General features: G+C 35.1%; 1 protein-coding gene across 1 annotated transcript; it reads right to left on the bottom strand.

Moving 5' to 3' along the window:
- Positions 1-15271, bottom strand: LOC123680303 (N-acetyl-D-glucosamine kinase). Its single transcript, XM_045618129.1, has 4 exons — positions 14972-15271; positions 3791-3974; positions 2841-3093; positions 1-781 (listed from the first exon to the last, which is right to left on the bottom strand). Exons 1-4 carry the CDS (start codon positions 14998-15000, stop codon positions 204-206), a joined length of 1044 nt encoding a protein of 347 aa, XP_045474085.1. The 5' UTR covers positions 15001-15271; the 3' UTR covers positions 1-203.
- Between the last annotated feature and the right edge of the window lie 64 nt (positions 15272-15335).

Raw genomic sequence — 15335 nt, 5'->3', positions numbered from 1 at the left:
TTAAAATCAACCATATTTTATTACCAATGTACACAAAAATAGCTCTGAACTGGATCATAGTGAACCAGTTTTATTTTCATTTGAAAAAATAGGAATATAGTTCTTTAGGAGTCTTATCAACATTCAGATATGTACGTATGCATATGATGCTTATGTATATATTATATACAATATTATTTTAACGAATTCTATACATCAATTTTCTAGCTACTTGAACAAACGTAGGAACTGCTATTTCTTTTGTATCTGAAGAGTATCTCATAGTTCTTATTATAACTTCTAGGAACATCTAAACCCAGTTTATCACAAGCCATATAAGCAGCACCAAGTCCACTAGGACATATAACTCTTATGAGCATTAATTTCTGGATATCAGTATTGTCCTCGATGTGTCTAACGAATCCTTCTTTGAGTAAGCTCCAACTGAGCCAAACAGAACCTACACAGGCTACTTGAAGACCATCCGGCATATCAGTTAGTTTTGGTGATGCCTTAGGATAAACAGCTGTTATTGACTTGGCAATATATCGTCCAGCTTCTGAGAATATATGAAGAGCAAGAGGATCACCGGAGTTTGCTAATTCGGCTACTTCTTTGCAAAACCCTGCAATCTTCGCTTTGCAGAATGGACCGTAGAATATGTCTAGGAGGTCTGGTTGGTTGGTGATCTCGAAATATTTTTGGATTCTCTTCCACAGAGTGTCTATAGGATGTGGAGGTTTTTCGAGTTTGTCAATCGCGTCGAAGCAGGTTTTGATGGATCTGTGAGCGATGTCCCAAGCTGAAAAGAGTTGGAAAGTTTAAAAATCTATGTAGAATATGCCACCATTTCAAATAATTCGAAGATGTCAATGAATGTTCTCAATTTATAGGATCGCTCAGTTGAACAACGGACGGATTATCTAATTATAATCAAATATTATTGAAATATTCATGAAAAACCAGTCAAACTAAAGGTTTGGATCATTAAATGTATTTTTTGCTGAGGAAATTTTTAACATATTTTCGATGATGATTTTGTCAACATGGACAGTATGTTAGCAACATCCAGTACCTTTTTCCAGAAGATGCACCTTCGTTAGTTTTTATCAGCTTTCATTACTGACTCAAGTTAGTGCAAATGAAAAATGCATTAGTTTTATCTATTTATTTCAGTTATATCATGGCAAATCTGTTCATACTACCATAGAGAATAGATAATTGACTGAAAGATAGCGAAATAAATGGTGTATCAAGAAGAATGCGAGAAAACCACCAACCAAAACAATGAAGAATATAATGAGATATATCGCTTCCTATCACCTCATAAAAACACAAAAAATCGGCAGTAATGGCTACATCGGCACGGCATAGCTTCTAGAAGCTGATGAATTCAATAATTCAACGGTTGAATGAAACATGAATTACCAAGTTATGTAACATTTATTGCATTATAAAGTAGACATTTGAGAACAATGTATGGTCGAGAACATTATCTTTGAACAGAGACAAATGAAAGCAAGGTATAATATTAGATTAGCAATGATATTCATTAATACCTCGAAAAGTTATTGCTAGCTATAACTATAACATTTAGCCATACCTTAATTTATGAAATTAAAATTATGGATATATTTATATGAATATACAATTTTGCTTCCGCCATTTTGCTATAGATTGCTATAACGGTAAGTGGTAGTCGAAATAAAAAGATCGTAGATGTCATACAATAAGCTTAGGTATTCGTAAACATAACGCCATCGAAATATTAGTCGATTTGTGTCTACATCATAAAGTTATTCTCGATTAAACATGTCAGCTCACGAACCAAATTCTTGTCATTTGCGGAAGGTTTTGATTTTCTGCTTCAATATGAAAAAATATGAGGCTGATGCTCATCGAATGCTCTCAAATACCTATGGTGAGGCCGCTGCTAGTGAAAGAATGTACCGAGAGTGGTTTCAACGCTTCAACAACGCTGATTTTGACGAAGAAGACTTGTGTCAAACGTAACAAGAATTGGCAGGATCATTGAGAGTGACCCAACAAACCATTTCAAAACGCCTGAAAGTTATGGGAATGATTCAGAAACAAGGAAATTGAGTGACGTACGAGGTGAAGCAGAGAGATGTTGAATGGTGTTTGTTTGCTTGTGAACAGCTTCTTGCAAGGCAAAGATGAAAGGGATTTTTGCATCGCATTGTGACGGGTAACAAAAAATGGGTTCATTACGATAATCTCAAATACAGAAAATCATGAAAATATCCCGGTCATGCTTCCACGTCGACAGCCAAACCGAATATTCACGGTTCCACGGTCATGCTCAGTATTTGGTAGGACTAGCTCGGCGTAGTGTATTTTGAGTTGTTAAAACCGCCTCAAGCAATCACAGGCGATCGTTATCGAATGAAATTAATGCGTGTGAGCTGAGCATTAGAGACAAACGGCCGCGATACAACGAGAGACATGATAAAGTGATTTTGCAGCATGACAATGTTCGACCCCATGTTGCGAAGTGGTCAAGACATACTTGGAAACGTTAAAATGGGAAGTCCTACCCCACCCGCCGCATTCTCTAAATGTTGCTCCCTCGGACTATCACTTGTTTCGATCAATGATGCACGGCCTGGCTCACCAGCACTTATGGTATTATGAAGAGGTAAAAATTGGATCGATCCGGGGATTGCTTCAAAAGATGACTAGTTTTTTCAACGCTGGATTCGCACGCTGCGCGAAAGATGGGAGAAAGTAGTGGCCAGGGATGGACAATACTTTTAATCATAATGTAATGTAATGTAATCGAATTTCTGAAAAAAAAATGGCGGAAGAAAAGTTGTACACCTATGTATATTAGAACTTACCACTTCCTTCATCTCCTAGAAGGTAACCCCAGCCACCACATTGTGTCCTTGTCCCATCAGGATTTATGAGAAGAGTATTGGAGCCAGTGCCTGCAATGGAAACCAAACCACCATTATTTGAGGTTGCAGCTACTGATCCGTCAGTATCACTCCCGATAGCAATATATTGACTGAGGTTGGGATAACTTTTTTTAAGTCCCTCAACAAGTTGATTATTTGACTCCTCCAGTTCGCACCCACTTAGGCTCAAACCCTAAAAAATCAAAGAGTAGCACACTATGAAAGAGAGGCGTGTTCAATTTTTCTTCAATGAAAAGGACTTGAAAAGTTAGTTTACTGCTTTCACCGTTGCAAAAATTAATTAACTGCGAAAGAGCAGACCTCATGTTCAGGGATTCAAGGCCTGACTTGATATTCAAGCTACTTGACTTGGGCTTGACTTGAAATCAACACAAGTTCAAGTAGTAGTTCTTCAATGTCAAGTCAAATATTTATTCATCAAGTTCTTGACTTGATTTTGAAAAACTATTACTTGACTTGAACTTGAATTGATTTCAAGTCAAGCCCAAGTCAAGTAGCATGAATATCAAGTCAAGCTCATGATACAAAATCTACCCTAGTGAACCTGCTATCTTATTTGTACGATTATGGTATAAGATTTTGGACTATATTGCATAGTTGATTTGGAAAATATTAAAAGCAAGTAATCATCACAAATTCTTTTGGAAAATATTTTCATTGGCTCAAATTTGTACTGCATTCTGACATTGAATGTTGAAATCCCAGAATTATATCAAAATTATAATTTCCATATCCTTTCCAATGCATGGCAATCTTGGTGGACTAATGAGCCACCAGTTCCCCCACTACGGAGGTTTGGGTGCACAAGGCAGGGACCGCTGAATTGTACTTACTAAAATATCGTAGTTTGATTTTTGTTGATTACTCACCAAGGCTAAAAGTGGTGTATCTAATGAAATTCCGGCTTCTTTCTTGGCCATATTGACTAAGTTTGCTATCCTTTTTCTGCATTCTTCCATTCCTATGAGGTGATGATTTGTTCCTTGGGATTTTACTGTAGTTACTACATTTCCCGATGTATCTAATAGTGTGAGTGTCGAATGGGTAGCCCCACTGAAAGGAGAAATAATCGTGATTAGTAACATTTATTAGATTAATCTATTGCTATTTGCTATTTGAATAGCTTTTGAAAAACTTCAATTCTCTCACGAATATTACATAATGATGATAAGACTCTCTGATCAACGATGAATTTATTGCTATTCTTATAAAAAAAAATTCTTGAAGATTTCTAGTATTTTCAATTTCAAATAACATGGACCGTAAAATATTTTTAACGCCTAAAAGATCTAAAAAGTAGAGAACTTGGTAACAGAAGCGATCAACTTATACAGTGCCTTCGCCAATAAGTTATTCATCTTTATCATTGTGGAGGATTTTCCAGAAAGTGGTTGGGCTGCTATCACTTTTGAAGCTGTCATCTTTTGACATTTGACAAGTAAAACTACGACATCACTAAAAATGGAACGATACACGTTTTCAACAACGGATTTAAATTTTAAATTGTTGAATTTCAGTATTCACTACAAAAATGGTGAAAATTCGCAAACATAAAGCACTTTTGGATGGTCGTGAAGCACATTCTCGGCCGGCTATAGTAGAACTGGTGGAAAAATTTGAGCTGTTGAGACAAGTTAATAATGTGATTTTTGGATTTGAAAGATATATAAAGGGTGTTTTTTTTAGAGCTAAAGAACTTTAAATTGCAATAAAACAACGATGGATTATTCGATTGACATGAATTTTATTTATACGCAAGATAATCTTGTGGCATTACATTTTAAATATGATTTCTGGCATATGACCGCCACGGCTGGCTCGGATGTAGTCCAATCTAGACGTCCAATTTTCGATTACTTTTTCCAACATTTGTGGCCGTATATCGGCAATAACACGGCGAATGTTGTCTTCCAAATGGTCAAGGGTTTGTGGCTTATCCGCATAGACCAATGACTTTACATAGCCCTACAGAAAGTATTCTAGCGGTGGTAAATCACAAGATCTTGGAGGCCAATTCACAGGTCCAAACCGTGAAATTAGGCGGTCACCAAACGTGTCTTTCAATAAATCGATTGTGGCACGAGCTGTGTGACATGTTGCGCCGGCGCCGTCTTGTTGAAACCACAGCTCCTGGACATCATGGTTGTCCAATTCAGGAATGAAAAAGTTAGTAATCATGGCTCTATACCGATCACCATTGACTGTAACGTACTGGCCATCATCGTTTTTGAAGAAGTACGGACCAATGATTCCACCAGTCCATAAAGCGTACCAAACAGTCAGTTTTTCTGGATGTAACGGTGTTTCGACATACACTTGATATTTGATCGAAGTACTGCCTCGTCTATACGCGTTTTGCTGTAGCTCTCAATCAACTTTAGATAATAGATGGTTATCTGTGTTCTACATTGATATTTTAGTGTTGAATGATACAGTTTTCAGTATTTCCTCAGGTAGGATAATATAATTTTCCAATTCACTTTGGTAAATCTTTGTCTTAATTCTGTCGATTTTTTCATCACTGATCTTTGTTTACATCTCTAAGGTCGATATTAGCATCCCACCCGCGCAGATAATTGTTGATCCTGGCGTTCTTTCCCCCCCTTCGTTGAACGCTCATTGGTTTTCGGTTTTTGATCCCCACATTTCACAATCTTTACATATTTCATTCTCTCGGCTCTGTCATGGGAACCGCTTGGACCGCACTGGATCATAATATTTAAATTCAGCAGACCGATAATCGTAGCAAATTATTTCGCGGCCTGATCACCATTTCCTATCATTCCGTGGTCTTCCCTCTCTGTGAAAGTCTCTTGTATCGACCCACAAGAGTGAAAAGTTTACTTGCCTCTCCTTTCCTATTTAAATTAATATTTTTCTACTAATCATGCCCTCGTACTGCTTTAAATGCTCGAAAAAAGCCACCGAATCAGATAAAAATGCTCTACCTGCCGCATATTCTATCATGCTTCGTGTGTTGATATATCGCCTGTTGACTCTGAGTTTATGAGGGAGTCGAAGGGTAAGTGGAGCTGTCCGCCGTGCCTGAGTAGCAAACGATTGCTACGGAGTAACTCGCAATCTGATCAGCCTGTAACACTCGAACATTTTTCTCTCCTAATGAGTAAAATGAGTTCAGTATCTGAGGATATAAAATCAATAAAATCCGATCAGTCTCTAATTTTGGCCGAGCTGCGTGAATGCAAAACAACTCTCGATGAACATACCTCGCAGTTAAGTAGCCATAGCTCCATTATTGACGAGTGTCAAAATAAGTTGTCTCAAATAGAGTCATCACAGAACGCTGTGGTTTCGAGAGTTGATGAGATGACTTACGATATAGTAAAGATTAAATCTACTCTATCCGCTGCTCCCGATAGACTACCATCTCTATGTTCTTTGGATTCCGCTGAGATTTTAGAGCGAGTCAAACGTTCTTATAACATTTTGCTTAAAAATGTACCTGAATCTGACCCAGAGGAGGGTGACACCGACGTGGCTGTCAAGATACTGGAATCGATTGATAACTCTATACAAAGCGCGATTGTCAAGATTTCCCGTATTGGAAAACGTAATCCATCCCACCCACGTCTGCTGAGGGTTTCCTTTTCGAACAACGGGGTTGTGGGAACATTGCTGAGAAACAAGAAGAAGCTTCTCAATTCTGGAGATTTCAAGCGCGTACTAGTTTCTGATGACAAGACTCCTCACCAGTTAGCAACTCTGAGTCAGCTTCGCCTTGATCTGAAGGAACGCGAAACGTCCGGAGAAAGGGACTTGACAATAAAGTACGTCAGGGGAGAGCCAACAATTGTATCCCAGACTCCAGAAAACTGAGTGGTAGTGGTGCCATGCAGGAAAAGAGTTTTATTTATACTTACATTCAATCTCTCCATTCGAAATATCATGAACTTCTCTCATTTGTTAGAGTGCATGGTCCATCGCTCATTTTCATTACTGAATCTTGGTTGCATACTGATATTTCTGATTCTGTAGTCCTTATTCCGAATTACCAATTATATATATTATACGATGGATGGTGTACTCGGCGGTGACTTTGTATATTTACCTTTGTGCTTTTTGGTTTACTTTAGTTTAGTTTAGTAATGTACTTCTGTTTAATTTAATTTTTATTTTTATTTTTTTTCTCCATTTCTGAGCTTTTATAGGTTACCAACCTCAGCTCTTATTCCATGTAATAATAATAATAAACTTGAGGATTAGCTTCACTCCAAATGCGGCAGTTTTGTTTGTTGACGTAGCCATTCAACCAGAAGTGCGTTTCATCGCTAAACAAAATAAAATGGACGTAGTGCGCGATACGTATTCCGCACAGAACCATTATTTTCGAAATCAAATTGCACTATTTGCAAGCGTTGTTCAGGCGTGAGTCTATTCATGATGAATTCTCAAACCAAACACAGAATAAATCACTTGACAGCTGTTAAATCGGTCGCCATCTTGAACAGTAATGCCAACTTAAAGTTATATACCTCGAAAAAAACACCTGTTATGTGGAAGACGTTATTTCCAACAAGACGGCACTACGTGCCACACAAGCAACGGAGTAAACTGTTTATTTCGAGAGAATTTCAAGTTAGACGGCAGGCCGGGCGGACAGAATTGAATTTGAGTACAGATTAGTCATAGTTTGAGAAGTTAGACAAAAGCAATGTTCAAATTTGAACAAAGTGTATTCTCCTTTTTTTTACGGAAGAACATGTTGAATATTAAACTGAATAACTGACCGACAATAGAAAAAATTAACATATATATGCATAATGAATAGTTTAGGTATGCTTATCATATTGGAATAATAGCTAATCGAAGATTAAAAGTTCCAATAATGTTTGAAGAATTCAGTTTACGTTTTCGGAAGAGTAGTATTTGAAATTGTTTAAAAAATCGGTGGGTCTGTAGAACAATCTCGAGAGCTCTTCGAGTGGAGTTTATCTAAAGAATCGATTTTAACTGTAATGATGTGATACAAATGTCAATGCGAAATTTCATTATATTTGTTGAAGCACATTACATATATTTACAACTAAAATAAATATTTACACAGATATTAAAGAGGATATGTGAAAAACATTTATTTATCTCTTGTGTAGTGTTACAAGGGTACCTCAAATATTTTTCAATTTAATATTTGACAAATAATATGATTTCTTAGGAATAACAAATCACAATTTTTTCGATGTTCTCACGCAAAACATCTGCCTCAATATGAAAATCATTAATAATAAAATAGATAAGAAAGAATTAACATAATAGAACTGAAGTTCAGGTTCAAAATATCCCTTTTCTGGCTCTAAAGGTTCAAAAAATTATAATCAACATCATAAGTTAAATACATGGTAATTAATGTAAAAATGTTCAAGATGACTCAGATGGAGACTGAAGAACCATATAACTTATTATATTATATTATATTTAACCAAATTCCTGTGATAAATTGCGCAATTATATATATTATATCTTAATAATTATATAATGTTGTATATCTTGGAAAATTGACTCTGCCGTTTGTAATAAATGAATAAAATAACGAACAACAATTTCTGGTTTCAGATCAATACCATTTGACAAATAATGAAAATTTATTAATTACATTCGAAAGAGCTTTTTTGAGGATAGTCAGCAAATAGATAAACGAGATGAGCAATTTTCGATTACCCTATGAAGCAAATGAGATGAGATCTAGTGCGTATTTCATTTTGATTACATTTAATCTGAATATAGAACGATAAATTAAGCGAAAATAGAGCTGAGAAGATAGAGTACTACGTAACATATCCTAGAATAGAATGTAATTGTTACTCCCAAAAAGAACCTTCGTAATCATTCGAGGAAAATTGATATACTGCAAAATATAAAAAGCCTATACTATCGCAAAAGCTCAACTTTTTCAAAGAACACTTTACATAACGATTTATTTTGACCTCATGTTCCACAAAATATCTCAAATCTTATGAGGAAAAAAATCATATTATAATTACCACGCAGATTTGGACCCAGGTTTTTCCGATAAAAATCCTAATAAAAATTATTTTTTTTTTCACGGTTATATCACATTGAATATTATTTTCAAATTTGATTTCTGGTTAATTATTTGTAAGAATAAATATTTGGAATTGGTAAAGGAAAAAGCTTCAACCCTCTCTGAAATGTCCACGGTTTACGTTTTGGAATGTATAGAATCCAAATATCGAATGAAAAAATTAGACATGAAGTTAGGAGCTTATGAGAGCTCTTCCATTTTTAAGGTCTTGAATCGATTGTGAAGCATTGACAGAGACATTATAACGGGTGTTTTTTTTCCGAGGTATATAACTTTAAGTTGGCATTACTGTTCAAGATGGCTACCGATTCAACAGCTGTCAAGTGATTTATTGTCAGTTTGGTTTGGCAATTCATCACGAATAGACTCACGCCTGAACAATGCTTGCAAATAGTGCAATTTTATTTCGAAAATAATGGTTCTGTGCGGAATACGTATCGCGCACTACGTCCATTTTATTTTGTTTAGCGATGAAGCGCACTTCTGGTTGAATGGCTACGTCAACAAACAAAACTGCCGCATTTGGTGCGCTTTATGGGCTGGTGGAATCATTGGTCCGTACTTCTTCAAAAACGATGATGGCCAGAACGTTACAGTCAATGGTGATCGGTATAGAGCCATGATTACCTACTTTTTCATTCTTGAATTGAACAACCATGATGTCCAGGAGCTGTGGTTACAACAAGACGGCGCAGCATGTCACACAGCTCGTGCCACAATCGATTTATTGAAATACACGTTTGGTGACCGCCTAATCTCACGTTGTGGACCTGTGAATTGGCCTCCAAGATCTTGTGATTTAACACCCCTAGACTACTTTCTGTGGGGCTATGTAAAGTCATTGGTCTATGCGGATAAGCCACAAACCCTTGACCATTTGGAAGACAACATTCGCCGTGTTATTGCCGATATACGGCCACAAATGTTGGAAAAAGTCATCGAAAATTGGACGTCCAGATTGGACTACATCCGAGCCAGCCGTGGCGGTCATATGCCAGAAATCATATTTAAAATGTAATGCCACAAGATTATATTGCGGATAAATAAAATTCATGTCAATCGAATAATCCATCGTTGTTTTATTGCAATTTAAAGTTCTATAGCTCTTAAAAAACACCCTTTATTTCACGTGACTCCAAAGGAAGTCTAAAGGTGTTAAATCACAAGATCTCGGTGGCCAATTGTTAGCACTTCCTCGAGAAATTAACTAAACTAAAATGAATTGGTTCAAGATCAAGTTAATCTGTCGTATTTAAATGCAAATATGGTATTTATCGATTGAATTACAATTACAGAGAACAAACGAGAGTATTAAGTAATCAGAATAACATTCCTGAGAATTTTGGAGCAGGTGAAATTATCGATAGTCTGATGCAAATACGTATTTTTTTATCGTTAAAACCGATGGACACGTGTTCAGATTTCATCGAGAACTGTCAATCAATCTTCACTTGTTTACGGAATAAATGTCTAGCCGTTCGACGTAATACACAGTTAAAATCGAGCGAAAGCAAACAATGTCGAAGGACACTATTTTTGACTGATCATTAACATACAATCGAAAGGATTCGATGAATATCATTTCCGAAAGATAAATTTCCGCAATACTCCATATTTGTCCACTCACCTCATCTCGAAATTCAAAATCCCTAATCCTTGTTATCAGATAACAAGATTGTTTTTGTAGAAAGACAGATAAAAAAATTCGTATTTGGCGACTATGAATATCCCCTACTTTATCAGTTCCTTTTGACTGAATAGACTTGATAATTTCATGTTCATTATCAAGTGTTATCCGATAAATGATTGGAAAATGAATACTTATATGAGGAATGTACATGACGATAGATACCACACCTACCTACTATAAAAATATCCATATATGTACCTATTACGAGAAAAGCCAATATGAAATATATAATTTTGGCTCATTTGTGGTGTTCATCATATACAGATAGAGGGTGTTCTATGAAGTCTTTGAGGGGGCGATTCTTGGATCCATTTTAAGAAAAAAAACTTCGTCTGAACAAATATCGTGAGCATCTTAACTTTAGAAATACACACCGGCAATATTAGGGATAACAAAAACAGAAGTTTGTAGTTCATTTTCTCTTGAACCCTTTGGGCGATTTTAGTAATATTTTTTTTGGATTGTATCTTGATTTTTCGGGAACATAACGGTTCAGATACATAGAACATTTCTTCTTTTCATTCATTGCAACATATAAATTTTGAAATATATTTTTTGAGTATACTGAAACCATAGAGTAATAAACATAGATAGAGAAATTATACGCAATTTTTACATGTCCCCAACATGGTTACATTACGTTGTCGGATTGTGAACTATTTTCAAATCTAAAATTTTACAATATCGTTATGAATGTATATTATATTGAATGAAATATATTTATTTGAACGATTCCCGAGTAAACATTCAAATTTGAATATTTGGAATCCGATATTTTTCCTAATTGTCGAATTTATAATTAGCAGAATATTTATTATTTTCGGTATCTACCTGCTGAAATCCAAGGTTTGGCAACTTTTGCTCTCCTAGTGTCATCGGTTGCTTCATGTCGTTTGGCGCGCTTGAAGTTTGTTTTCTGAATTTCTGATATATTTAGGTATTTATTTCAATATATTTTGAGTTAATATGAAACGTTGATTCACTATGGGACATAAGAAGTGCGTTCTTTGTGGAGAAACTCGCGAATTGAGTGGAATATCTTATCATTGATATGTTTTCATTTCCGCGCGCTTTATGTCAAATTTGATAGTTCATGTTGGGAAGAAAATTTGCTAACTGAAAATGACATATGCTCCCTCTATCTATATTCATTACTCTGAGACTGAAACCATTTGTCTCACAATTGAGATACAGCAATTACTGAAAAGAGAAAATGTCTGTCAGTGATGCTCTCCACAGGGTGTTCTTAATTAAAAACCTACTTTTCATTCTATTTGTATATAACAAAAAACAAAGTAACTGAGGACGGCATCTGAATAGCTATATATTTCCGAGGAATCAGATTTTTTCAAGCTAGTGAGTTCTTTCAATATTAAGTCAGAAAAAGGTACCTAAATATTTTACTACAGGGAAAAGTAGGAAAGAAATTTCAAGTTCCAATGATTAGATACCATATTAGAATTTTAGCGAGGATTTCAGCATGTCAAAAAACGATTTTATTTCATTTTAAAACAGCAATTCCACAGAAAAGGCTTGAATCTATTAATCATCAAGAATTTCAACAAGTATTAAAAATATTGCATTGAATATATTGCATCAAAAAACTACATGCGAAGTTTGATAGAAAAATGATAGAAATACGAGTTGGCCCAAGCGCTCCAAAGCTCCTGACTTCTTGTCAGTAAATAATATATAGCATATTTAGAATCTTGAACTATAAAAATAATTCGAGAGGGCGTTACTTTCTCCTCAGGTTTGATTATGGTAAATCATAGATCAAAATGAATAGACGTCAAGAATTGTTGTTATTAGATCCATTAAAAAAGTTAGTCGAGATATTGTGTGAGATGAAGCAGGAAATAGTAAATCATGGTGTGTAATATATACGGTGTCCCTTACAAAGGAAAATTTGGACTCATTCAGTAGGTCTGATGAATTTAAGGTCTACATAAAATAAACCAACTAAGTAAGTATGCATCCACATGAATTTGGTACAAAAATGAGTTTGGTATATCGCACAGATTTTCCTAGCTGTATAACTTCATAAGCATTGAGATATGCTGTGGAGAGAAAATAATAACAATAGTGTACTTCAGTTTCACAGAGTTTTTACTAAGGATACACATAATGAGGGCATCAATTTCTTGAAGAGGCATGTTTTATTGAACACAAAAAAGATTCGGCGAAAGTCTCAAAGATCGAAGGCAGCATCCAATGTGGTAGGAGAAGTGCAACGAACTTTTGTCGATAACATTAATTCATATAATATTCATGCTTCATTATCTCTCTTAATTGACATTAACTTCCCTCTCATTTATCAATAAATGAATTACAAAAAAAAATCTCCTATGCATTCGATTCTCTATTTAATAATGATGCTATCCGTGAATATACAGGGTGCTTCAGAATGAGATGCTGATCTTCAAGGTTTTTAAACCTTCAAAAAGAGAAGTTCCTATGTACCTTTGTCCTAAACCTTTCAAATAATTAGATAAATGATGTTAAAGTTTGAAGAAAAAAATTTTTTGTCGTAAATTCAAACGCCTTCAAAGATGCTCACTTTCAACAGCTTGTCTGAATTATTTTTGTTCATGCCCAAATAATTATACCTTTTAATACAGTGATAAAATTAATCCACTACTGAAATAATTGACTTCACTTAAATGCTTCTTTTATCGAGAACCGTTAAAAAAAATTATAGGGAGATGAAATGAATGGAAATTTCAGAAATATTTTGAAAGAGCAATGGCGTGCAGAATTTTTTTTTATCTAGTTCACATCCAGTACGAATGTCAAAAGATAAGAAATTTAAAAATCTCCCAAGTTAAGATATGGCCATCGATGCTCGTAAAGAGTGTGTAAAATTTCATAGAAATATACCTATATGGAGTTGTTAAAGTTATAATTTTTTTTTTTCTTTAAACTCTGATCAAAAGATGAGAGGTTTGGGACATTCGTTTCAGGAATTCTTCTCCTTAGAAGCTTCAAACGATCGGTATCCTTTAAGATTAGCATCTTATTCTGAAACACATAGCACTTTATACATAATTGATAAAACGGTGCATTGAGACTTTATATTAACTAACAAAAGCAACTATAATTCTCTTTTGGATATGATTCAAAAGATATGGACAACTTAATGTAACGATGAAAGTAAAAGATTAAAATAATTTTTTCTACTACCGTACAACAGTTTTTCTAGGTGCTGAGGACGTAACAGTTATATTGGAAATTTTCATTTTACAACTTGGACCTTTCATGAGAAAAGATTCACACATTTCCCCAATGAATTATAGGTACATAAAAATCTCTTAATTAATGTTTTTTTCACGCCGACTTCCTTAGATCTCTGTAAGATCGCTCAGAAGTTTAGCTTGGGAGAAGAACCGGTGTTAATTTGTATAGGTGTTGTTACTGTGTCCCATCGTGACTTCAGACACAGCTTTGTTAATTGTTTACCCAACAGCATATATGCCACTATTGTCATGTGAAAACAAATTAAGGCTTTTTACATCATAGTAGGTAATCAATGCAGCAAATGCGTTCAAAACGAGGAAGGCCATTAGCAAATTTTTTTTAAATGAATACCATGGTAACGAACCCAAGATTTCTCAGCGAAAATACTAGCCCCTAGAGTCTTGGAGTTATGGATTTTCGAATATGTAAGTAATTTTACTGAGACATGCGGCATCTTGGTTAAACCGCATATGTGGTAGCAAATAACTCACAGGGTCGAACCCATCAGTGACCAAAAATTTTTGAGCCGCATTTTCAAAAAATTAAGTTGTTCAAGGAGGAAAGGAAATAGTAGACCATTGTGTAAAATAAGCATATTCATTGGTTTTATGCATTTTACAAAACGTAAAATGAGGTTCAAAAGGAGTTCAGAAATGTTTTTCAAAAGTTTATTATTGAATGAAATGAACCAAAATTTGCGTAAAAAATATCTAACAATGTTTCAGAATTTGTTTTTTCAACAGCTGTTTCGTCTCTCTGTGTACGGAACCCTAAGAACAAGAGAAATATTATTTCCTGCACCCCTTCTCTTCTTGTGAAATGATTAATGATAAAGGTTTCATTTCGAAACAATAAAGGTGATGAAATATTCACATTCCTGCATTAAGTACCTGTTAAAAATTCAATAATATGAGGTTAGACTTACTATGAAGCAGGAATTCCTCATAATTTGAATAATTAATCGAAAAAAGACAATTTGTTCAATTAACTTAAAAGAAACATAACATCTTCTGCTTCATAACCAAAAAAATTGTTGGGTACCGAATAAAAATCCTGACTTACCCTTCTATGCCTCCTATGATGTTGCTCATCTCAAATTTGGTGTATCCAGCATTCACAAACAAGTTGTCTTTTACGTAGAAAAAATTCTATGTTCTGCCTGCTCCCAACATACACTCCTAGCTACTGATTGACAACTGTTTACACGAGTACGTCGGTGGATATGTTTTATGAATCAGTTGTAGTTTTCAATGCCATGCACGACCTCTACTGAAGTGTTGGCATCGCTTGTGCGACGTTGTCACGTTGAAGAAAGTCTTGAATGAACTCCTCACTAGTATGTGCAATGATAAGCAGCGTTGTGTCTTCCGTATTTCCAAATCAAATTTCTTGACTGTTTATACCAATATCCTGTTAACCCAAAACG

Source organism: Harmonia axyridis, chromosome 5, assembly GCF_914767665.1.
Source record: "Harmonia axyridis chromosome 5, icHarAxyr1.1, whole genome shotgun sequence".
NCBI lineage: Eukaryota > Metazoa > Arthropoda > Insecta > Coleoptera > Coccinellidae > Harmonia > Harmonia axyridis.
The sequence above is the reverse complement of the archived record's forward strand: the minus strand, read 5'-3'. Positions and strand labels throughout refer to the sequence as shown.